Source organism: Acanthaster planci, linkage group LG05, assembly GCF_054643075.1.
Source record: "Acanthaster planci isolate LZ-2023a linkage group LG05, COTS_SCS, whole genome shotgun sequence".
Lineage (NCBI taxonomy): Eukaryota > Metazoa > Echinodermata > Asteroidea > Valvatida > Acanthasteridae > Acanthaster > Acanthaster planci.
Genome location: NC_141781.1, coordinates 14,561,982 through 14,585,593, shown reverse-complemented (window position 1 = coordinate 14,585,593; position 23,612 = coordinate 14,561,982). Strand labels below are relative to the sequence as shown.

Below are 23,612 nucleotides of genomic sequence, written 5' to 3'. Positions count from 1 at the left end.
CTTCAGACTAACCCAATCATGGTAACATCCTCAGTCAGTTCTGAGCGAGACAAATGTAATGAATTCAAATTTTTGTCAGGTTTGACAATGTGCCGTTACACGGCCGACATCTGAAGGGTACAGGAATCCACCCTCGTCAGTGAGCTTTTCCCCAAACCGGTAGCACTGGTTGTATGGTCGCAAAGCAGGGGCAACCACATTCAACGAAATATGGGAGAACAGGCTTAATTACGGCCAAAAATTATGAAAAAGGGTATATCAGGTCTTCGGCTCGCTAAATTTTTCTAAGGGTTATCCCACCCCGGAAAAATTCTAAACAGGTAACTATTTCCCCCTCCATTTATGTCTCCTAATGATTAAGCCGATTTTGTTTCAACTTACGGATTGTTCTAACGCGCTTAAACTTGTGTTCAATTCAACATAGTTCAGAGACAACTTGAACCAGACATGTTCAATGGCATAAATCAAGCCCCACGCAATTGAAAGAATTTACCAAACAATGTTTGAAAAAACGTTGTGAAGTTCCAGGACTTGAAATTTGAAAATCCAACACAGTGTATATGTGTGGAAATGGATGTAATTACCGAATGCAGAACCTGGGTTTTTTTGTTTTCGTTTTGCAATTTAATATTCGGGACCGAAATGTTGTCGCTGACAGCGGTAAAAAAAAGTTGACAAGGAGTGGGGTCGTCTCCCGTGTTTGATAAGAGGCCAATAGTAGGCATAAAGGCCCCGCCGCATCTCATGATATAGCACCTCATTTTTTCTTACTCAGAAACTGTAACTAATTGTGTAAGAATATCAACGAAAAACACTTCCCCGTGCATGCAGGCTGTGATGGGGGTAACTTGCCATGAGCAATTCTCTCTCAAAAAATAGGCGGTCTCATTGGCGTAACCCGAGTGGCAGGGGCATGTGTCCCACATCTAGGTCCGCGCACCCCGCTGGCGGCATCACCCCCCTTCCTCATTTTAAAACCCGCCCAACCTATGAACAAGACGCGTTCATAGGTTTTAGTTGCCCCCTGAGAAAATGTGTACACCCCTGGGGTGTCTCCCAAATGTCACTTCAGTCACGCCACCAGGCGGTTCACCTTTCGGTTTTTTTCAGATTGCCGCTCATTATGAGACTGAGACTAAGCCGTTTTCCAGTACTCAAAGAGTCGTCGCCGCTGCCGGGCTTGTGTCTCCAAAATCGATCACCGATTGTCGCCCCAAAGCGTTCAAATCAAATGAAACTACGGTAATACTTTGCTCTTTTGCATTTGATGTTCCTTTGGCACTGTTGGACTTACTTTTTGAGCTAATAACTCAAAAGCAAGGTGGTAAAAACAGACTAACTGAGACAGACGAAGTCAAGTATTAATAAACGGCCCAACTAGTCGTGACTCGATCGACGTTGGACTTTCATCATGTGTTGCTCCACATAGAATGTTCAAAACTTTTCCATTTTCTCGAGAGGGATTCTTTCGTTTTTCTTTACCAAAAAGAAAATGTACTTCTGCATGAAAGCGGTCAACATAAATACTTGGTAAGTATTTTGTTTGGAATTTTTTTGAAAACGCTATAATCGGCTGAATGAGTTCTTTCAGTATAGCCTCTCTCGGGTCGCATACAAACATTGTTCTCGCAGCGCAACAAGTGCTGGTGTGTGTCATGCATGGTACGACTGCCATAGAGACTAGTCAAACAATGGCACTTCACCGTTTACGATCGTCAACGCTAGAGAACCTCACCGGTTTGCAGCCTTTAACCACGCTTCCACTCTTCTGGTAACAGCTAATTTATTTATTTTAGTGATTATTACTTATCAGAACTGACGTTTCACAACATACTCGTTTGGATTTGGTAATAATCTCTGTCAGATTCCTAGACTGTCGAAACGATCAAAATTCACCGGTATACAGCGTGCAGTAGTCCAGACTATTTGCATTCATTCTTAATTCAAACAGTCTGGCTTCCGTCTTTGAGCCGCCGAGTTGTGACAGATTTACGTTGACCACGGTCAGACGGTTGGGCATTGGCCTTGTTTTTTTCTGGTAGGCGTTTACTAGGCCTAACGTTAATCCAACATTTACAGCGTTTTACTTTCTGGCATAAAAACTGCGACTGTGTTGCTCAGTGAGTGGGGCAGATCATTAGGTACCATTTAACAAGAATACAGTGCCCGTGGACTAGTCTTATTCATGCATCATCCTGTCACTTTGTGTCAGCGACAGTTTCACGGAGGCCTTTTTTTAGTTTGTGCCAACACTGGCCAAGTTTTTGTAACCTACTGACCTAAGTTACCTTGCAACACGCCATGTGTAGTTTGTTTACAGGTTTGGATGTGAACTCGGAGTAAAGTTACAGGATATGAGCATGTGAACAAATTCCTTAGCTTATTTGAGATTTGTAAGTTAGACTAAATGGCTGGCAATCTTAGTTCACTTTGTCGTTTGTTGAAGCATTTTTGCAAGCTCCTTGACTAAATGTTGACTGATAGCCCTAACAGTCTCAAATCCTCAGATTTTAACATGATTTTACATACAACCTAGGGGGGTAGGGTTGGTAATATTAATATTGTTGATATCTTAAAATTCAGCTTCAACAATAAGATTCTCTTTAATAAAATTATATTTATTTTTGTTGTGGGTAATGAGAACATTATGGGTAATTTGTTAGATACACTTGTCCATGTTCAAATGTGTATAGAAGAGTGCTGTTGAATGCCTTTGCAAGTCAAATTCAACTTCACGCCTCTGTCTTTAACTGGACTTGGGATTTGTCACTTGAGTGGGACAAAACCAGTCATCATAGTAAATGATTGCAACTTGAAAGCTGTTTTTGCTCTTCTTGCAAATGAAACTTTGTTTTTCTCATCTTTCTTTGCAGAACTCAAGCGGCACACTTGTTTACACACAGCAAGGTCTCAGCATGGCAAAACACATCCATTCTGCGTGCTTGGCCCTTGAGATATTCAGCTGATTAATCAACAGTATTGTTCCAAGCAGGAGGGGCAGAACTATTACAAGTAACAACAGTTGTCAAATATCAGTATGAGCAAAGCCAAGATGGACAAAAGCCTATCCACTCCAGGGTAGGTCAGCATCAATTAACTTGATACAAAATGTAGCGGTTTGCCTGGATTGATATCACCTCTGTTGTCATTTGAGAAGTTGTTTCTGGAACTTTTAGGTGTTAAATATCTTGGTTTACGTGTAAATAATCCTAACACTGCCTGTACAGAAACTGTAACAGCATCCTCCTATTTCTACTTTGTGCAAGAAAAGTTTAGGAATGTGCCAAATATTTAAATATTTATTTTTGAAATTAGATATTCAGTGGTTAAAATCAATGAAATAATAAAAATTTGGTTGTTCGGTAACAATATTACGTTAAAAGTAGATTTCAAGGTGTTAAGATTAATCTTAAAAGCAGCTGGTGTATATGGGTATTCCAGAAATTAGGGGTCCAGTTTTTGTGTCCCTGTTACATCTGATGATGTTGTAAGTTCAGAACCTATTTTCCAATTTCTAAGAGTGATGAATTAGTGCAAATTACCTGCCAAACAAATAGTAATAGTTTGAAATCAATTTCAGTGATATTTCCATGTCAAATAACAAAGGTCACATGCAACAGGGACACAAAAATGTCACACTTTTAGACCCAAAATTTCTGGAATTACCCTTATGGTCAACAGTATAAGCTAAACCTTTTCTTCCGGTTTTCCGTTAACTTTTTTTGTGGCGTGTGAACTCTTTGGGACTTGTAGACTGATAGAAAAAAAAATCACCAGTCAGGACCGGACATCAATTGGTCCTCCATCATCCTCCTTTAACAAGGGAACGGATATCAGTTCTAAGACTTAGTGAGGTAGAACACCACACAAACATGCAGATTTTGTTTCTTCTTGTGTGGGAATGTGGCATAAGGTCTGCTCTCTCATGTCACAGCTGTGTTTTTCTTACAGGTGGTTGCTAAAACTGTGGTTGGCCATTGGTACAAAAGTAAAAGAATGATTCACAAAGTGTTAAAAATCCCAAGCAGCTATCAGAACGCCAGATAATAACACACGTACCGTCACTACTAAAGACTAAATGAAAATACAACCCTATTTAAAAATCAATGGGACCATTGTCCGTTTTGAACGAATTTGGGGTAAAATCGAAGGCCAACTAAGAGCTGATATTTCTGCAAACTTTGGCCACCCATACAAGTTATAGGCAAAATGAGAGTGGTCTATAGCCAGAATATTTGATTGAATGGGAGGTTGAATAGTTAAATATTCAGTTATTCAAATTGACTCAGCCTTACAAAGGATTTGAAAGATTCACTGTCCATGCCTTAGACTCAAAATGTAATTATCACCCTGGGTTAAAAATATCTTGCGTCACTGAAGTTAGTAATGCAAATGTTGCACTTCAATTTTTTTCTTAAATACAACTGATCAAATGATTTAGTGGTTTCTTCACTAGATAACTGCCTTAGTACTTGTGCTTTATGTGAAATCTTGTATAATCAAGTCATAATGCCGTAAATCCTCGAAATACTCACAAATGTAAAGGCAGTTCACCACTTTTTGTACAAACTTTCACATGCATTTCTAGATCACGAATAGGGACTTTGCTGTATTCCCTTGAAAAGCTCAACAGTTCCAACACAGAGGATGTTGAGCAGATGCGTTACACAACAGCCAAAATATTAAACTGCACCAGAGATCAAGGTACGTGTAGTAAATTGTAGTAAAAATTTGATTATGTACATGCACTCATTTTAGAAATGACATAGGCCTAAGGAATTTCATTGCTAATTTTCTTGAGAAGGCATGTGTATGTACAAAAGTCTTTATTGTGGTAGTATTTGAGTGTTAAAGGGCTTGGATTGCAATATTTATGTTGCCTGATTTTTGATTTAGAGTTGATGAGATCTGACAATGCAGTACAAAAATGAATTGGTCTGAACGGTGTTGGCACAAGTGGTAAACAGTCTACTCTTATTGCAACTGGAACATCAGTTTTGGACAATGTAGACAGCTCCTCTGCAGAACAAATTTGCTGGTTGGCAAATGAAACGTGCAGACTGACAGATGATCAGGCTGTGAATGAGAAATTGCTCGTTAATATTTCGTCATTTCATATTTTTAAGGTTAACAGTTACACTGTTGGTTTTTGGATTTAGAACCCGTTCGGAAACAGATCATGTCAAAAACTACAAACGGGTTGGAGATACTACTCTCAACGCTGGAGGTGAGTCAGTGTGTTTTTACTTGCGCTGAAAAGTCTCAACCTTTTCTGCTGGTACAGACCAATAAGTTGTTGCCAAATCCTGGGACGGAAACCTTAAGGATCATGGGTACATCCAACAGCTGATATCAACAAACAGCAGATTCCTTGGGGTAGACACAAAATGCATTTTGAGTGAAGTAAAGTACTGACTATATTAAGCGCAGGTCCAACCTCGAGACTGCATTTGTGAAGCCTTTTGTCTTATTTTGTTACAATATGAAAACCATTTGGCAAAGTGTGCGCAAATATTGGCACTTTTCTTCCCTGATGCACTGTGGGCAGTGCAGGTCGTCCACAATCAAGGTCAGCTCTGCTGCATTGCATGTACACCCACCAGTGGTTTCTGAGTGGCAGTTTGACATAGTACATCACAGCAAGTTCATGCGTTCCTTGCATGATTCAGGAGTGTAAAGATCTTAAAATGTCTAGGAAATTTGGATGGTAACGAGTCATGGGGGCTTAGTAATGTTGTAAAATAGTTGATGTATTCCTGATGGGTTTCAAAACTACTGCCAAGACATCCCTCTCTGTTGGTCTATTGCCTTACCATCTTTAATGTGATGACTTTCTTCAGAGTTCGGCCGACAACCATGTCTCTTTCCATGTGGTATCAACATTGATGGAGTTGTTATACACGGGTAAACGAGCTTCAGTTCTTGTGACGCACGGAGCGACTCAGATTCTGCTGGCTGCCCTCGGGATGGCATCTCGCGCACAGCCGGTTTCGGAAGAGCTCATGGTGGCCTTGCATCATGTTCTTAGTAAAATTGGACCCAAAGGTTTGTATCTCCCAATTCTGCATTCTGACCATTGCATTTATGGCTGATTGGCTGAGATTTTGTTATCCTAACTGCCAGTGTATTTTTACTGGGAAATGTTTCTGAATCCACCACCACAATCTGCTGGGCTGTATGTGTATCTTCCTAACTCTTTTAAAGTCCTCTAAACCTCTTTGTAGATTTTAAAGGATTTTGGAGGGTTAGGGTTAAAAAAACCCCAAATGTATGTGTGATCCAACTTAGCAAAGTGAATCAGAAGTTACCGGAATTGAAGGCCGTTAAAAGAATCTTGCAGGATACAAAGCAGGAATCCTCAACAAATTTACCCACTTGATGTCCATTTTCTTCAGGACAAACTAAGTGATGCATCAAATGGACGAGTTCAGCTCACTCAAAAATACTAGAAAATGGCCTTAAGACTTGTTTGATGAGATCGGGTTATATTACGTAGAATTTTACTTCATGTCTATGGTTACTATATAGACTTGTCATCAATTCTGGTGCACTGTGGTTAATGTTGCGTAGTGACATGGATCAGACTTCAGTTGTGATCAACATGAATCGCATTTTAGCTCAGACTCAGACTTGACCCATCAAACTTTTCTTGCGGCCAATTTGGACTCTTGGCTAGGAGTTTACCCTTTTAAGGCACGAAATATAACTCTGCAAGTGAGTCATGATGTCTGTGCCCTTGAGCAGTGACATCTATGAATTGACCCCTTTTTGTACGAGGACAGAGTGTGTAGTTATTTGTTTTTGTGTTATTACAGACAGAAAGTTTGGTGTGAAAGCTCGTCTCAGCGGTGCCTTACCTATTACATTTGGCCTGGTCCGTACCAACGCAGCAAACTTTGAGATCTTGCAACCGGCCCTTCAGGTGCTCAAGATATATGCAACCAATTGTAAGTAGACTTAGTGCCGATAGACATGCAGGGTTCTGTTTCGCAATGCCTTCCATTGAGAGCATTTTTTTAAATAACTTGGGTTGATTCCATTAGACTATGTTCATGTGTCGGCCATCTAGAATTGAACTTGAGGTTAACTTTTCATTTTAGGAACCTGAGAGTAAACTTGAAAATAACAGCAACAAAATAAAGTTCATTACAATTTCATGTTAGTTTACATAGAATAACTTCAAGTTCGTTGTAAGTTATATCTTAATGTTTTGAGCCACATTTAAAAGAAAAAAATGAAAGTGAGGCTTTGAACCCAAAATAGTCTGGCACCACTCCATAACAGATTACACTGAATATGATAAATTCAGGGAAGAAGATCAAACATGGCTTTCCTAGGAATAAGGTCTGTAAGGTCCCCATTTGCTCTGGTCTGTGTCAAACAAGCATTCTCCTCATATCGCAAAAATCAGCATTGCAGTAAAAGTACGTAATATCCAGTGTAATTATGAATGCCGTAACAAAACCTTGCAAGGTGATCTGTTATGAGTTTTATTCTTTCCTGGCAAAGCCCAGGATAAAATGGAATGCTCAACAGATCACTGAGGATGGTTAGTTTGAGCAAACCACAAGACATAACCAAGCAGTATTGATTTATAACACCTCTACCAAAAATTCTTTAGGTTAACCCTCCTATGCTGAAGTCACTCTTTGGGTCATTTGGTGAACACCTCAAAGAAGCACAGCTGTGTCGTGTTGTGCACTGCACCAACTGTCCCTCACAGGAATATCAGATTGCACTTTTGTGCTGCCCAACAACTGTGCTTCACTGTTTCATGTGCATCATTGTGCAGTAAACCAAATGCAGTGAAGAGGACTGCACAAAAGACCCTGGGTCATTTTGTGCTGACAACCTACTGTGTACACACTGAACCTGTGCATGTATGAGTTCCATATAGAAAATACATGCTCACCAGTGACTGTGGGCATTTGTGCACATTTGTGCTGTAAAACCAAAGGAGGGTTAGGGATATTTATTATGTACCGAACACTAACAAAAGGGTCTTTCTATTTCAATTCATTTAAGAAATCTAATGTATTTAGAAGTCACTCGTCTGAACTTCCCAAACTCTAAAGATTTTCCCAATAACCAATACCTAGCATTCATGTGTAGCCCAAATTCGTGCAACTTGAAAATTTACATTTCTTTCTTAATAACTTAGCTAAAATGTGAGTGTTACATTACTGATTCTTTTGACCTTTTCTCACCCAGCTGTGAATGCTTCCTATTTGGGTAAGTCTGGAGCTGTAAGCTGCATGTTCAGGATTCTTTCTGTGTGTGGTCGTAAACACAACAGTACCCTTCGCCTCGCATTGGACATTCTGTGCCAGCTTGTCAAGTCAAGTAAGTTTATGATTTGCAGTTAACCCCTTAATGCAGGGATTATTTTGATCGTGACTGCTGGGCTGTGGTATGCCCTGTACGCAAAGCTCTGTCGATCAGCAGGCCAACATTGAAACCAGCAGGTGCATGATGAATAGAATGTATATGTGGTATGCACTAATCCTCACACAAAGCCGTGGCTGTCAATGGTTCCCCCCCCTCTCCCGATGAAGGGGTTAATAAGAACTGTTGTCTCTGGTGCACACTCTGAATTCTGTAAATATTGGGTGATGTGGAGCAAATGTCAGCTCGTTTGTTCTATGTTTAGATCTTTTTATTTTGGGTGGTCCTGTAGGCCCCTCAGGAACATGAGATTTCAACAATACCTGTGAAGCTGTATATTAAATTACTCGGGGAGTCAGGTTGGTGTAGTGGTTCTTTCCTTGCCTTCCACCTCTGTGGTCCAGGTTTGAATCCTGGCTTGGTCCACATGTGGATTGGGGTACCCCCCCCAACATGTGCAATCCCTATACACTCTCTAGACTATTGTTACCCAACACATCCCCCCCAGATGTCTGAAAAGAATTCCTGAGATTCTGATCAAACACTGACCAACACAAAGGTTGGGGGTGCTCTCCATCCCATATCTTGCTTCAAATGGGTATTCAGTCCCCACCTGATCTATCCAGAATATTCCCCTGGGGTTTTCCACCCACCTCTAAAACTGTAACTGCTTCTTATTTCAATGTGCTTGAGTCTTCAAGTATATGAAGTTGGCGCATTACTCGGAATAAGAAGGATAAAGTGTGGGTGTAAGCCATCCAGTCAGGAAAAGTATTGTCTAAAGCCTTGGTGCTTGTTGTGGTCACAAGAGTTGTAGGATAGTTTCATTTGCTGGAAACACAAAGCCTTCTGCCAGTGATGATGGTTTTGTATAAAGGAAAAAAAGCAACATTCAGGAAAACTTGCAGAGGTGTCCCTAGATGCCTGTTACGCTAAACTACTTCTGACATGCTGAGACATTTCAAAGACATTAGCCAAATTTATAAGCATATTGAAACCAACAGGGTGCAATCCTCTGATTTCAATATGATTTTGACACACACCCTAGGAAGTCAGGTTTAACGTGGATGGCAGATCACTGATATCATAATCTGCAGGATAGATCTTGAACCATTGAAGTATCTGCAGATATTTTTGAATACATAAAGCATGAAACTGCTAAGTCTGCAGGGGTCTGAAAACCTCAGTGTTCATTATGTTATATTTATCTCTCCAAAAACGAGAGGATTATCATTTGGCCCTGTTGAATTTAGCAAATGTCGCCCCTTTCAATTGTTGGTTGCTTCAGATTGCCAGGGTTGTTTATAGAATATTTCAAGAGTCATAGGGCTTTTGCTGAGCATGAGTTGTCATGTGCATCGACTCAATGGGTGGATCAGGCAGAGCATGTTATTCACTCCGAGCGGTAACAAGAGAGGGCGTTTTTACTTAGCAACAACCGTCCTTGGGTGAGACTCACTTCATGTGCCCACAGGTTTATGTACATTTGGCGAGGAACTTACTGACAGAGCGTGAACAATTACTGTTCTCAATCACTGAATTTGCGGTCTTTGTATGTGCATTGGGTGCGTGAAGGAACGTGGTTGAAAACTTCCCACCAGCCTGTCCCTTTGCTGGAAAGGGCACACTTCAACTTGGGGTCGGTAACTCACATGGAGCTGTGATGTCCCTTCAAACCAGCTCACTACTGATGTGATCTATTTGCCTTCGGCACAGAAATTGACAACCCTGTAGGATCTCAGTGTGGGCAGTGGGCACTTGGCAGCCGTGTTGAATTTTGACCTAACATCTCTCTTTGTCATTGGCAAGGGATGACTTGTTTACAGAACCCCCTCCCAAATTACTTGTATCTATCATACCAGACATGACTTACTTAGTGGTGGTTTGTGTATGTTTGCTCTCCAGAGAGTAATGCGGCCAGAGCAGTAGGCCAGGGTGGTATCACCATGCTTCTCACCATGATGTGCGACTGGCAACGCAACGATGCCAGGAATCGACACGTCAGGATACGCAAAGCCATCCTGAATGCCATCAAAAACATCACTGTACTCAGTAAGCATGAAGTGACTCGTTAGTTTCCACGAGTTTCGCTTTATATCTGTTCCATTGTAAACTCTAACCTCTATCAGACATTTGGACCCATTGTACTCAAAGCAATCACAGATCATAAATGAGTCATGCATCAATCAGCTGAATAGCTCAAGACTCAACTTGGGTCTAAATGACTTGTTACAGGCTTAAGAGTAGTTAGGATGTGATGGGCTTAAGATGGACTCGTGAGGATGTGTAATAGACGTGTCAAGTAAGTATGATGTGAACTTGAGAGTTTTTGTAACCAACCCACATTGAACTCTTCACAGTAACCCAAAGTGCAGTTTTTCACTCTGTAAACTCAAGACTCCAAGCCCGATGTAAAGTAGCAGTATGTGGACTCTGTAGTACTGTATCCAGTGAAATCACACAAAATTAAGTGTTTGGTTGTGTGACCCAGTTCTGGGATTAGACTCGTTACAAGTGTCACCAACTTGTGCCAGCTACTTATCTCTTTATAGATATACAGATAATGTACTCTGAAGGTTTTGACTGCAAATGCATTCCAGTTTGAACATCATTTATTGCATTGTCATTTTCTACACAGTAAATACACGTCCTGTTTAAATTATTGAGAATTTTGCCTTTATATGCCATTCTGCTATTTAAACATGCTGTGTGGCTGCTTTCCAAATATGGCGTCTGGGTTTTGTTTGAATAAACACCACACTAGAAAGAATAACTGTCACAAAACCACTGCAATATTTGCTGTTATTACCACTTTGTGTACAGGGTCAGGAAGAAAAGCATTCATCGATGCGAGTGGCATCAAGGTCCTCTATGACATTGCCCAGGAAAACACCGCCAGTCACTGTAAGTTCACAATGGAAGATTGGTCACTCCGCATAAGCCCGCTGAGAGCATTCTCAAGAGTTTAATATTCCTGAACCGTTCATAATGCTTCTGATCGGACCTTTTAATCAAATTGCGTTTTTCACCGAGCAAGATATGTGAAATGGATTAGATTTGTGCCTTGGTGATGCATACAGCATACCGCTTGAAATTTGAACAAAGAAAATAAATAAAAAAAGATGCACTGAAAGATGTGTTTAAACCTGTTAAAAATTCAGCACAAATTGGAAATTGGAACTTGGAAGCAAAAAATACACTAGTCATTGACCTGACGGCATTTACTTGGCAGACTTGTTTGTATTGTTTCTGCCTTGTTCTTTACAGGCAAGGAGTTGGAATCCCTTGTCAATCTTACCAGTGTCATCCTGAGGAAGTGCTCTCCACTTAACCGTCTCCCTGTCACCACCATCAAGTCCTGCATTACCTTCAACTTACCACCCAGCACAGCAGGACTGCTCCCCTCTCCACCAGAAAGAGAAGGTAGAATATTTTATCAGTGAACGCTTCTTGGTCACTAACCCTTATAACCTTAAACACACCAACACCCAGCTTTTTGGTCACTAACCCTTATAACCTTAAACACACCAATGCCCAGCACCAGGCCATGAATGATTTCTAACCCGACAGCCAGTATTGCATTCAAGTCTGATGGCCTGATATATATTTTGAACTGGAAAAAGAATCGACTACGACACTTAACAGATTCATTAAAAAAGAAAACAAAGAAAAACATCTCTCACTGAGGTAGCTGAAATGTGTTTTATGGTCTTCATTATTATCACCTAGTGCATGGATTTTGCATTCAGCAAGAGCTAGATTTTGTTCCAGGCACCGTAGATACACCTTAATTTGTGATTGGTTCCAGTGCCCTCTGGAAGCTTTCAAGGCTCACCAAAATGTGAAAAAACATGATTACTTTGTGGACTTTGGCTATTTATAATGAACAAATAGTGGCTGACATAAGGCCTTTTCACTCTACAACCTCTGCTGGGTTGAACTCAAGCCTGGGTGAAATCATGACCACCCTGGGTTGAAAATTGGATTTTTCAACCATGCGTTCAATCCGGCATTGTTTCACACTTGTTTGGTGAAGACTGTGCATATCGGGGCAATGCGCAGATGAGCACGAATGATTTTGTAGCGGTCTGGTCCTTCAGCAGTTGTCAGGAGTGTGGAGATCCGTCCGCTAATTAAGAAGGATAGGAGGCGCAAAACTAGACAAAAACTGGACTCAAGGCAACTGTGGCTTGATTTCCTTCACTTTTTTCCCAGATGTCAATTAGTAATGAAATTGTGTAACCAAAAGGGGAAAAAACTTAAGAAAGACAGAGGACATGCTATTGAGTGATGGCTTACACGTACATCGTAATAAATGTTACATTCGGTATGTCCATGATAAATTCACTCTAAGAAACGTCTCTATATAATCATAAGTTCTCTTTCCCTGACGTCTGAAAGTTTGCCCAAATAGGTATGAACACTAAAGCTAACGGAAAAGAGCCCAAGTTATCCCAAAAGGGGCCACCTTGCTGTGACTGCCAGCCCTCCAATTTGGAGGTCTCAAGCTTGGGAAATGTCACTCAGAAAAGCCCAGAAACTTCAGTCAATCTTGAGGTTGATGCAGGGCTGGCGCGGGGTTGAAAATTCCAAGTGTGAATCATCACCAGTTTTTGACCCTGCATCATCCTGAGATTTGTCTGGTGTGAAACGGGCCCATTGGATATCTAGTGTACCCTAATCCCTTTGAGTAACACAGCAATAGGGTTTCCGGGGGTGGTGGGGGGGGGGAGAAGAGGGGAGCAAGAGTACCCAGGGGGGCAGCCCTCCCCCCAGCGAGGCCACTGGAAGTGGAAGACTGAGGTACATAAGATCTTTATTGCCATTCTTGTCCATGTCGTGCTTAATACAAGAAAGAAGTGTTTTTTCCATGGGACGATACATGGCATGTGCGGGGCATTTCTACTTCCAATCATATACTCGGGCTGAGTTTGCTTCTTCCTCATCTCTTGTAAACAGTGGCTGGGTGCACCGCACACTGCAACAGATTGGCATTGAAATCAAGACTTGTAGTGATGGGCTAATTTAGCATCCAGAATCATAAGCCATTATTGCTATGTGAACCCTGCTCATGCACAGGAGCTACATGTATATTAAGTAAGCCTTTCATCTATAGTGTGCTGTGACTTGCCCAAAAGACGCACGCTCATCAAGTTTAGAACCTACATTGGTGTATAGACGAATCCAGTGTTTTAGTGGACATCCTTGATGGACCCTTTTAATGGTAACAAACATTATGTTGGGTTTATACAGAGTGATTGTCATGGAAGAGTGTACAGTTATTATCATAGTGCTCACGGCCATTGGTGGGGGCCACTGATAATGACCAGTGAATAATGGTGTCTCTTCAGATTGATTTGTAAGCCATGGTGGGACATAGGAACCTTTCCTTTGTTTAATCTTTGCCTAACAATGGAGAATCGAGGCCATCCATCAGGATACTAAGCTGAATTTTTTGGCTCACTGTCACCCAGGTGATGATGTCATTGATGAGAGTGATGACCAAGATGATGACATCAGCAGCAGTGACGAGCAGAAAGACAATGAGCAGGTGTGTTTATAGAATGAATTCATTTGGGGCAGTTTACTCATTCGTACAGGTTGAGAGCTCGTTGTGTGATTCAGATGGCTGAGCAGGGGTGTAAATCCTGCAGGGGGATGGGGATATATCCCCCCTCTTATGTACCGTGGGGGGGACGGGCTGTTGCATCATCCCTTCCACTTTTTTGTTGTGAGAAAAAATTGGGGATGGTGAGGTATGTTTAAAACTTCCAATAACCAAACTTTTGTACTGAAAAAGGGAGAAAAGTACAAAAGTTTTCAATGCCACATTTTGATGTAGGGTGAAAGGGTGTACATGTAAGTATACATAAAATGCACACAGCGCCCTCTTATGTTGTGGAGTCCTGCAGTTCTCTCCCCACCACTTGTTTTTAAAGTTTTCACATTCAATAAGTTACTTTGATTGAAATCACCCCCCTAGTCCCCGGTACAGATTTACGTCACTTGTGGCTGATAAAAATGTACAACTGGTTTTGAAACATTTTGCCGGTTTCATGTGAAATTTTGACCGCTATTTTGTGGACTTTAAAGGTAAGTTACACCATTGAAAAAAATCACGAAAATGGGACTGCCAAATATCCTTGAAGATCTAACTTGAAAGAAACTACTTAACAGCCTCAGTCAATCTATAAAATACAAGTATTTTCAGCCAGAATGCTATCATTTTCGAGAAAACAGAAGTTTTGTTTTCTTTTTGTAAGAATGGTTGGCCGACCACAATGTAAGAATTTATTTTATTTAATTACTAAATTCTTTCACGGATGCTGAGTTCTGTGTGTGGTGTGTGTACAGAAGGAGTCATTATAAACAGGTAATGCTAAATGCGGCAAAAACTTGATGGCGGAAATTCACAAAATGCATTGAAACCTGAAACAAGAGGAAAATATGTGCAAGGTATAAAATAAAGTGAAAGAAAAAAATGGATCAGTTTGAAGTTTAATTTCAACTCTGGAAAGGGATTTTGTAAACGCAAAAATGTTGCGATCTCACTATCACCTCCGAAGCATAATGGTATGGTCCAAACTGTAACAGGGCGGCCGTTTCCACGCTTAGCGCATAGCGAGATGATTTTTGTCAACAAAAACCATGATTTCCAGACATTAAACCTTCCATGTTTCCAGATGTAATTTCCTCTGTGGCCATAATTATTAGTTAGTAAACTGAGAATGGATTTTAGACTGACATGTAAACTGACACAAACGTGTGGTCAATAAGCAGCATCGTGCACACACATGCAGAGCGTGAAATTAGATCAAAAAAGTGCTCGGTCCCGGACAAAATGTCATAACACAATCAATTTTGTCCGTGCCATTACCAGCTTCTGATCTGCCATATTATCTAAAAGGTAGACTTGTAACGTGCAGTGTCAGGGGTCGAAATTAACCTTTTTCTTCCTGGCAGCCAGCAGGACCAAAACTTTATTTCCACTGGTCCTGCTAAATGTTTGGTGGTCCTACCAGAACTGCACACGCAGCCGCATCTAGCAGTCTTTGTTAGGGCGATTTTTTTTTTAGTTTGCCTGATCGGACAGGCCATGTCATAAATTTGCTGGCTTGAATTGGATCAAGGCTTGCTCAAGATTTCTCGGAATCCACGATTATTATGGTTATTTAAATTAGGCTAACTGCATACATGCAGTCTTTTATTAGGCCAAAAAAAATAGTTGTGCTATGCATGCCTCTCAAAAATTGGCTCGGTAGGTCGGAACATTTTTTTTTTGTTTTGGGGGCAATTTTGTGCTGATTGAATGGCATCAGTGGGGGTGACGATCTTGAAAAGTGATGAACACCTGTCTTAATCTACCGGTATGTAAAAATTGTTACATATGGCAATTCACAAGAAAATTATGAATTCACACAGTGCTACTCTGGCAATCACGACGGCAAACTGGCCAACAATGTCCGTGCATCCCATGGTAAGCATGCGTGATGCATCCAGACCAGCAGGTGATAAACCTTGAGCCAGAGCCATGAGCAGAACAACCTCAAATTAAACTCATGAACACAGAAAATACATACATAAATAAGAGACCAAGTTCTGTGAATTAACTTGCAGAAACCCTCTTGCAACATCGATGTCTTTCCGGCCTGCGCCGTGTACGGCTGATGAAGAGTGTTTATGTGTGTACAGTACATTCAGTACATGTACAGTACAGACTGGTTCTGGTTGCTACATTTCCATCACGTAGTCTTTTGCATGGGTGCGGTGCGGCAGGAACCAGAGCAGCTTCCTTTAAGGCACTGAGCTTCGCGCATGTGTTTTCACCACTGTGACAGCGAAACGTGAATGTTGACGGCATGACCTACATGTACGTTTTACAATGTTCAAAGAATTTTGGGACGATTTCATATCTGTGCAAGTAAAGTATACGCACGTGTTCATACATGCGTGGCACTGGGTGACATGGGCCAGTGATGAGTGATCAGCTATGATGAATGCCTTGGGTGTTAATTCTAACACAAAACTTATAATAAATCAGATGCCATAATCCCACATATTGTGTTGATATTTTAAGAGCTGTTATTGATATGTTGGTCAGAAAATTTGTCCGAGCATCTTTGATTTTGTTCTGACCAACACATTAAGTGCTCGGAAAATGTCCGATGTCTGACTGTAACTTCATGCTCTGCACATGTATAGCATTATTATTCGTGAAATGTCATGGACACAAGTCTTCTGTAGTTTACTGCTCGATGGAGTGTTTCTTCCACGAATCCACCGTGCTACATTGTCCAAGAGGCATATTATTTCAAGGTACGGTAAATTCCTTGATTGCTCGTTGCCATGGATAGATGCTCTGTTTAGAGGGCAAGAGCACCTGCCATGGATAGATGCTCTGTTTAGAGGGCAAGAGCACCTGCCATGGATAGATGCTCTGTTTAGAGGGCAAGAGCACCTGCCATGGATAAATGTTCTGTTTAGAGGGCAAGAGCACCTGCCATGGATAAATGTTCTGTTTAGAGGGCAAGAGCACCTGCCATGGATAGATGCTCTGTTTAGAGGGCAAGAGCACCTGCCATGGATAGATGCTCTGTTTAGAGGGCAAGAGCACCTGCCATGGATAAATGTTCTGTTTAGAGGGCAAGAGCACCTGCCATGGATAGATGCTCTGTTTAGAGGGCAAGAGCACCTGCCATGGATAAATGCTCTGTTTAGAGGGCAAGAGCACCTGCCATGGATAGATGCTCTGTTTAGAGGGCAAGAGCACCTGTCATGCCTGTTCATCTGCAGACGGACCCTGCGAGAACATTGTTTGCTCACTCAGAACACCCTGTGGTGCATGGATTCTGTGCAGGATAAATTAGAAGATTTTCAATCTGACCATTGAAAAGGCCACTGCATTTTTCTATTTCTTCTCAAAGCAGTTCACTCAAACACAAAATAAGTCAGTGTAATGAAACCTGCAGTAAATAATATCACCCATAAATCAGCCAATCTTGCAGAATCATGGCAAGAAACCAAAGGCGTAACCTACCTTTAAACCCTATTACATGACAGTCATTGGGCTAATTATCTTATGTAGGCATGTTGAATACAACCAACAAGTCAGTGTACTCACAGTCAGAATTTTACTTTACACTGGTACTGCTGCATCCTATGCCTCATCAGTACCCATCATGCCACTTTCTGTGTAAGAAACTTTCTCTGTTGCACTCGGCAGACACATGCCATGGATATTGCCAGAGGGGCGTTTCACAAAACATGCGGTTAAAAATTGAATTTTAAAAAATCGTGGAGAACCGTTAATTTGACTTTTCAAGAAAAAGAGTATTTGTGAATTGGGATAACAGGTTGAATGGAGCAATTTCACACAAGTTCATTTAAACTAGCGGGCCACTTTGTCCGTTTTTACCAACCCCATAAAACTCTATCACATTTCAACATATTGTTTGAGTTGTCTTATCAGTGATGTCCGTAGTAATGTAACAGTATACATGTATTGTCACCTCTTAGTGTGTAAGGCATCTGTTACTTGTACCTAGCGCCCTCTTGTACTGAACAATATGCTTCTGTACATGGACACAGTGGTACCAGGATAGTTGATTTTATATTCTTTAGTGTTCTAGTCAGTATATTTATCTTTGCTCAATTAGCAATCTGAGCAGATGTGAGGACATGATGGTACGGTAGAAGAAATGACAGTGAGTGACAAAACTGTGCCCTGTTCTTGTTCCCATTATCTTCAGAATTGGGGGAAAAGTTGCCTTTGTTTTATATTCTCACTTAAAGACTGGTCTATGCTTGGCAGGAAAGCAGACAGAAATGTGAAATTGTGACATCAAATATTCATGTTGAACGCATTTCAGTTCAAGTGAATTTCTAGGGAAATGTTTCATACCACTCAAATTGAAGTATGAACAGGCCTAAAACCTGATGAACTCCCACCAATGCCTAGATTTTTCCCCTCCAAGTTTTCATTTGGGAAATGAAATTTTTCCCCAGTACTTTTCAGTTGACAATTCCTTTTTGAAAATCGTGGAATTTGTTGTGTTGGTAACATTTAATTGAATAATTAATCTGCAACTTTCTGCATAAATTCCCATTTACAAAACCCTTCCTTGCATAATTGTAACCTTGGATATATATTGCATTAAATGCCGGATCATGTAGTGTAATAGTCCCTGCTTGTCTAGAATGTATAAAGCAGGCAAATTGTCATTTTTAAAAGGCATCTCCACCCCAAGGACAGCCATTGACTGGGAGTAATTGGTTGGAATAGTCCCAGAGACCCTGGGCATGTATTTATGAGGTTAACATAAAGACCAAACGAGGGGGATAAGAAGAAAGAAAAACAATTTCACCCCAAAGTATAGAAAGGCTTAAGAGTGTGAAATGTCCTCAAAATTTCCCAGGGATAAAGAGAAATGCCCAGTCTAAATGTTCCAGGTGTGGTATGGTTTGGCAAAGGACCTATTATTGGAGATTATCTGAATGATGCGTAATTTGAAAAGAGTTTTGTGGGGCAGCAGTTTCATCTGCAACCCTCCTTAGAAAACTTTCTTGTTTGTCTGTTTGTTTCCTGCTTTTGTCTGCTGATCGCCTTAGCTATACCTTAGACTGCTTATTGGGCTGATGACCCAAACTTGTTACATAATCAAGTGATTATAGAGGAGAAATATTGTCTGGGAAATGGTCCCGACAGACAATTTGGAAATGATCCAAACCTGCTTTAGCCTCTTGTGGGTTGAGAGTTGAGACCAAACTATTTTTAAAACTGTCTAGACAGAAGTGGGCCAGCCTCCTGTTGTAAATATTTGGCACTGACAGATATTGTGGAGAAAATGATTGCATCCATAAAAACAAACCTGGAATGGAGTCATTGTTGAACAACTAGCCTCTGTTCCAGCAAGAGTTTGTGTTCATCTCAATTTTGGAAGCAAATTTGTTTTCTCAATTTTTCTTTGGGGGGTGGGGGAGATAGGAGGGGAGGGTCAATTCAGTGCACTTGCAGTGCAATATCGTGCACTGTAAGTTTATGCTAATATTTGACAAATTTCATTGTAACTTGCACAAAAGGGCATAATCATCTCAGATAACATTGCACTGTTTCTCATATCAATTCTGCTTGTGGTTCATGAGTGTCTTTTTTCTTTGGAATTAATTTTTTGAAAACATATTAGACTTGCTCAGGGTGAAATCAAAATTACAAGGAAAATAAGACCCATCATATACTTTCCAAAGGGTACGTGTACTTGAACGGTTCTGAAATCTGCAAACTTGTAAATGAGGGGCTTGGGGTTTGAATCTTGCCTGGGCATGCTTAAGGAAATCAATACCAAATCATTTATTAAGTCAAGGATGATGAATACCCAGGGCATTATTTTGCCCAAGTGTAAAACTTTGTTGTCTGCGAGAGTGTTTATCTTCCCGCTTTCTACAAGGTGTATTGGCTTACATGTAGATCTCTCCTCTTTGAAAAAAGATATTAATGCTAAAGGAATACTAGTCGCTCCTGTAACAGTAGGTAAACTAGGTTAGGGTGCAGTGATGTAATACAGAAAAAGAGAGAATTTTTTTTATTATAAAGCACCCGTGTGGGCGTTAAGTCCCTTTGGGTCCTTGATCTACTGTATATCAAAAGGGGAAAGCTTTTAACAGGAGCCAGAAAGTTAGAAAAAAAGGCAAAGCTTAAAGTGTTTAGTTTGGTAAAGGCGTGAACCCCACGAGAAGATGGCCCATTTCAGCAAACTCCTCCAAGCAGCTATAATTGCAGCTTGGAAATGACACTCAGTTTTTCAAATCAGTTGAAAATAAATGGTACCGTGTAACACTTTCTATCTCACAAAGTGTTCAATGTTAACGTATTTGTTTTGTTTTCTTCTCCCCAGAAGTTTGTATGAACTCTCGTATCCCCTCTGCATGCAAATTTTATTAATAAGAAACAGAGAAACTTGAAACAGACGTGCAAGACAACAGGCTTAGAAAAATGAATGCACTAATGAGAAACTGGACTGTACCATTTTATCAGCGTATCATACAACGTCCATAGTTTCCTCAGTTACCGCAGTTGCCCCGTAGTGAAGAAACACTCATCAACAGATGCAAATCAGTATTCCAAATGTCATTTGCCTTTTTGCCAAGTGGCAAATATTTTCAAAATTTGGCTTTAATCCTGAGTAGTTGGTTGGAAGAAAAATTATATTTAGCAGTCCCAAAAAAAAAAAAAAAGGAAATGGCCCTAACGATAGCCTTTACAGGAAACTTGGGGTAGTGTTCAAAATTCAATTCTGCAAATAATAAACTCTCTTACTCTAAACCATCCCTTAATTATGGTCAGTCTCATCCTTTATAGGGGATAAACTCTCTGTGAGGTTGTTATACTCGAGGAGGTTGGGGAGGGGGGTAAGGGGATACTATGTGCCTCTGAAAAAAAAAGGGAAAGGGAATGAAAGTCACCAATTTTCTTCGAATGAAATACCTCAGAATTGACCCTTTCCACTGTTAACGGTTTGTCAGTTTGCTGCTAATGACTGTTTTGTGCCCTCTTCCCCCCAGGAAAAGTCCTTGTTTCCTTCCTGGAAAAAATCCTACTGACGCCCCATGGTTATATCCTGTATTAAGCAGATGCTTGCCAGATCATCTTTCCCTAATAATAAAGGTTTATATGATACTTTTGGGAGATATTCAACTCCAGAGAAGACCGCCCATACAACTAGAGCACTTTCAAATGAGAAAACTCCAACTGGAGAGCTCTGTTTTGAAAACTGTCGCTGCACATCCATTTCACCCCAAGATGGGGCTTCAGCAGTGTTGTATTTGAGTCCGTCACAAGTCCCTGCAAGTCCATCACAAGTCATTCAGTCTTAAACCAATTCACAAGCTATTCGAATGAGCTGTGACAAAAGCATTCTTTTGTCATTGTTCACCGTGTTACTTATGACCGGCCTTGTGAGGGGACTTGTGACTAGCCTTATGAAGGGACTGATGATGGACTCGAATACTTTCAAGATTGGCTTCCAACCCATTTATTCTACGACCCTTTAATTGAACTGCACAGAAAAATATCCACTCAGAACTACATAATGCAGAGATAAGGCCTTGCAGAATGTGGTGCTGCTGCTATCTGAAGGCAAGTTTTAGCAAAATAACCGACCCACATCTCTTAAGGCTTCACCCCAGACACGTGGCAGACATTTAGAGTATAAATCACTGGAGTTTAATAGACCCCTTGAAACTACTCCTAAAATTTCCCCTGCTGTCATTTAATGGCCTTCGCTGCCCCTGTTTTTGATTCAGTCACTATTTAAACTGTGACATTTTGGCTGGGGGGTAGATTGAAAATAGGATAATCACTCACAGGCTTCCAAATAAAAATTGAAAGGGTAATATCCTTGAGGGGCTCTTTTCATCTGGAATTCTTTTTTTTTTTTCTGGAGGGCACTCTCTAAAACTGTAACTGCTTCATACTGTCTCCCCTTTACTGATGTTGGTGAATGTGGGTCGTTTTGCGGCTGGCTGTCCGAGGCGCCCTTGTATGCCATGGGCTCAACCATGTTTAAATGTATTCATTGTTCCGAGCTTAATGTCTTCATTGTACAGCCCATTTGAACATATCTATAAAATTTGCACTTATAAATAAATAAATTATTAAATTATTATTTTTCACGCAAGATGTCATTTTGCAAATGCCTGGTTTGCCACTTTTAACTGCACCTTTGTTTTTTATACCCTCTGAAGTACAATGGTCCAGCCTTGTTGTTAAGTTTCAGGAAAGAAAGTTCGGGAACTGTTTTTGATCTGACTTTTTGCTAACTCCTGCTGCTAATCAATTTGGACTAAGGAGCTTTCAAGAAGTAGATTTTCTTGGCTTTTTTGTAGTCTCACGTCAAAGCAATGTAATGTTCGGCCAGGATGGCTTGGAATAAAGTTTGCACTCTGCTCTTTAGGGGAGGATACATGAATATTAATCGTATATTTAATGAACTGAAGTTTCGGCTGTTGTCTTTCCAGCTTACATTACCTGTGTCTTGCTTTGATTTAGCATATCAGATGGAAATGCTCTTTGTAAAGTAGAACATCAAGTGCAAACTTTGGGTTAAGTTATCCGTTTTCTGGGAGAACTAATGTATCTTTCTAAAGGAGATTCTTCCATTTTATTTTTGGCCAAATGAGCCGTAATGAACACATTTCTTTTGCCTTTGTTCACCCCTGTTACTTGTCTATGGACCCATGAGTTTAGTAACAAGTAAATGACTTGTGTAAGACATGATTGCAAAACTGCCCTGACATATGCATGTCTGCATTTCAGGATCATCATTTTTCCATAATGTGGTTTGTTTTGCCAAATTATGCTTTTGTATCGCTTAGCATTAACTTGGCTTAAGTTGGAGGATTTTTTCGTGATGCTAGAATTTAGAAAATCCCTTGACATTTACTTGACATTTCATGGGCTCATGTCCCTTCTTGTTTTATTCATGTAGGAGCAAGAATCCACAGAGTCAACGGCCAAGCTTTCTGAAATTCAGAAACGATCACCAGAAGACCTAGCAGTGTATGAGCACTTCTTTAGAGAACTCACAGATTATGAAGAGGTACTGTCAAAAACATTACAAAAATATTTTGGATTGATGAGGTTTTGAGAGTATCACAAAAGGTGGACTATTTTGGGGGCAATGTTTATTCCCATTCTCACAAGCTGAGAATAACGTGTGGCGACTCTGTTTCCTTCTAGGAACGCACATAACAAAATGCATATCCTTGTGGAGAACAGGGGCCATGCTTTCTTCTTGTGTACTTCTAAAACAAGCAGGTGTGAAATACTGTTTTCAAAATGCTCCCGTTTGAACTAGCGTCACTTTCCTGGGTTGAAATTTCAAAAGAATGTGCCTTAAATAAAATTCTTTAATTTGCTACTGATAATGTCACATTGAAAAATCCTCCTTTTTTGGATTAATTCCTGATTATCTATTCCAGGAAATCCTTGTGGAGGTCTTTACATCTTTAGAAGTGCTTTGTAGAGACCTTTTCAACCTTTTGTCCTGGCTTGTCCACAAGACACCATATTTGAGCACACTGAGTGGCAACTGTGTGCATACATGAGAGCATATTGTCAAAGGGCCCGTGTCTGTTGGCAATATTACAACATATTAGGGAGCAGTTTGGTAACCCAATTATTTGCCAGCACGTCAAGACAATTCGCAAGCCATTCCCCCCCCAATCAAGTC

At 40.6% G+C, this 23,612-nt stretch overlaps 1 protein-coding gene across 5 annotated transcripts in view; it reads left to right on the top strand.

Annotated features, from left to right (window-relative positions):
• The first annotated feature begins 1,427 nt into the window (after positions 1–1,427).
• The window catches only part of LOC110977290 (cytosolic carboxypeptidase 1-like), a 37,441-nt gene continuing 15,256 nt past the window's right edge, over positions 1,428–23,612 (top strand). The window contains exons 1-12 of one of the 5 annotated variants that reach the window (XM_087136945.1): positions 1,428–1,530; positions 2,874–3,078; positions 4,589–4,704; positions 5,160–5,227; positions 5,841–6,045; positions 6,816–6,947; positions 8,212–8,343; positions 10,291–10,437; positions 11,209–11,289; positions 11,653–11,808; positions 13,860–13,936; positions 22,869–22,979. In XM_087136945.1, coding sequence (XP_086993071.1) covers positions 3,038–3,078; positions 4,589–4,704; positions 5,160–5,227; positions 5,841–6,045; positions 6,816–6,947; positions 8,212–8,343; positions 10,291–10,437; positions 11,209–11,289; positions 11,653–11,808; positions 13,860–13,936; positions 22,869–22,979 — 1,266 coding nt within the window. In that variant the 5' untranslated portion in view covers positions 1,428–1,530; positions 2,874–3,037. Of the gene's footprint in view, positions 1,531–1,650; positions 1,772–1,966; positions 2,142–2,873; positions 3,079–4,588; positions 4,705–5,159; positions 5,228–5,840; positions 6,046–6,815; positions 6,948–8,211; positions 8,344–10,290; positions 10,438–11,208; positions 11,290–11,652; positions 11,809–13,859; positions 13,937–22,868; positions 22,980–23,612 lie in introns of those variants that run through there. The other 4 variants (XM_087136941.1, XM_087136943.1, XM_087136942.1 and 1 more) reach the window with 4 other exon arrangements.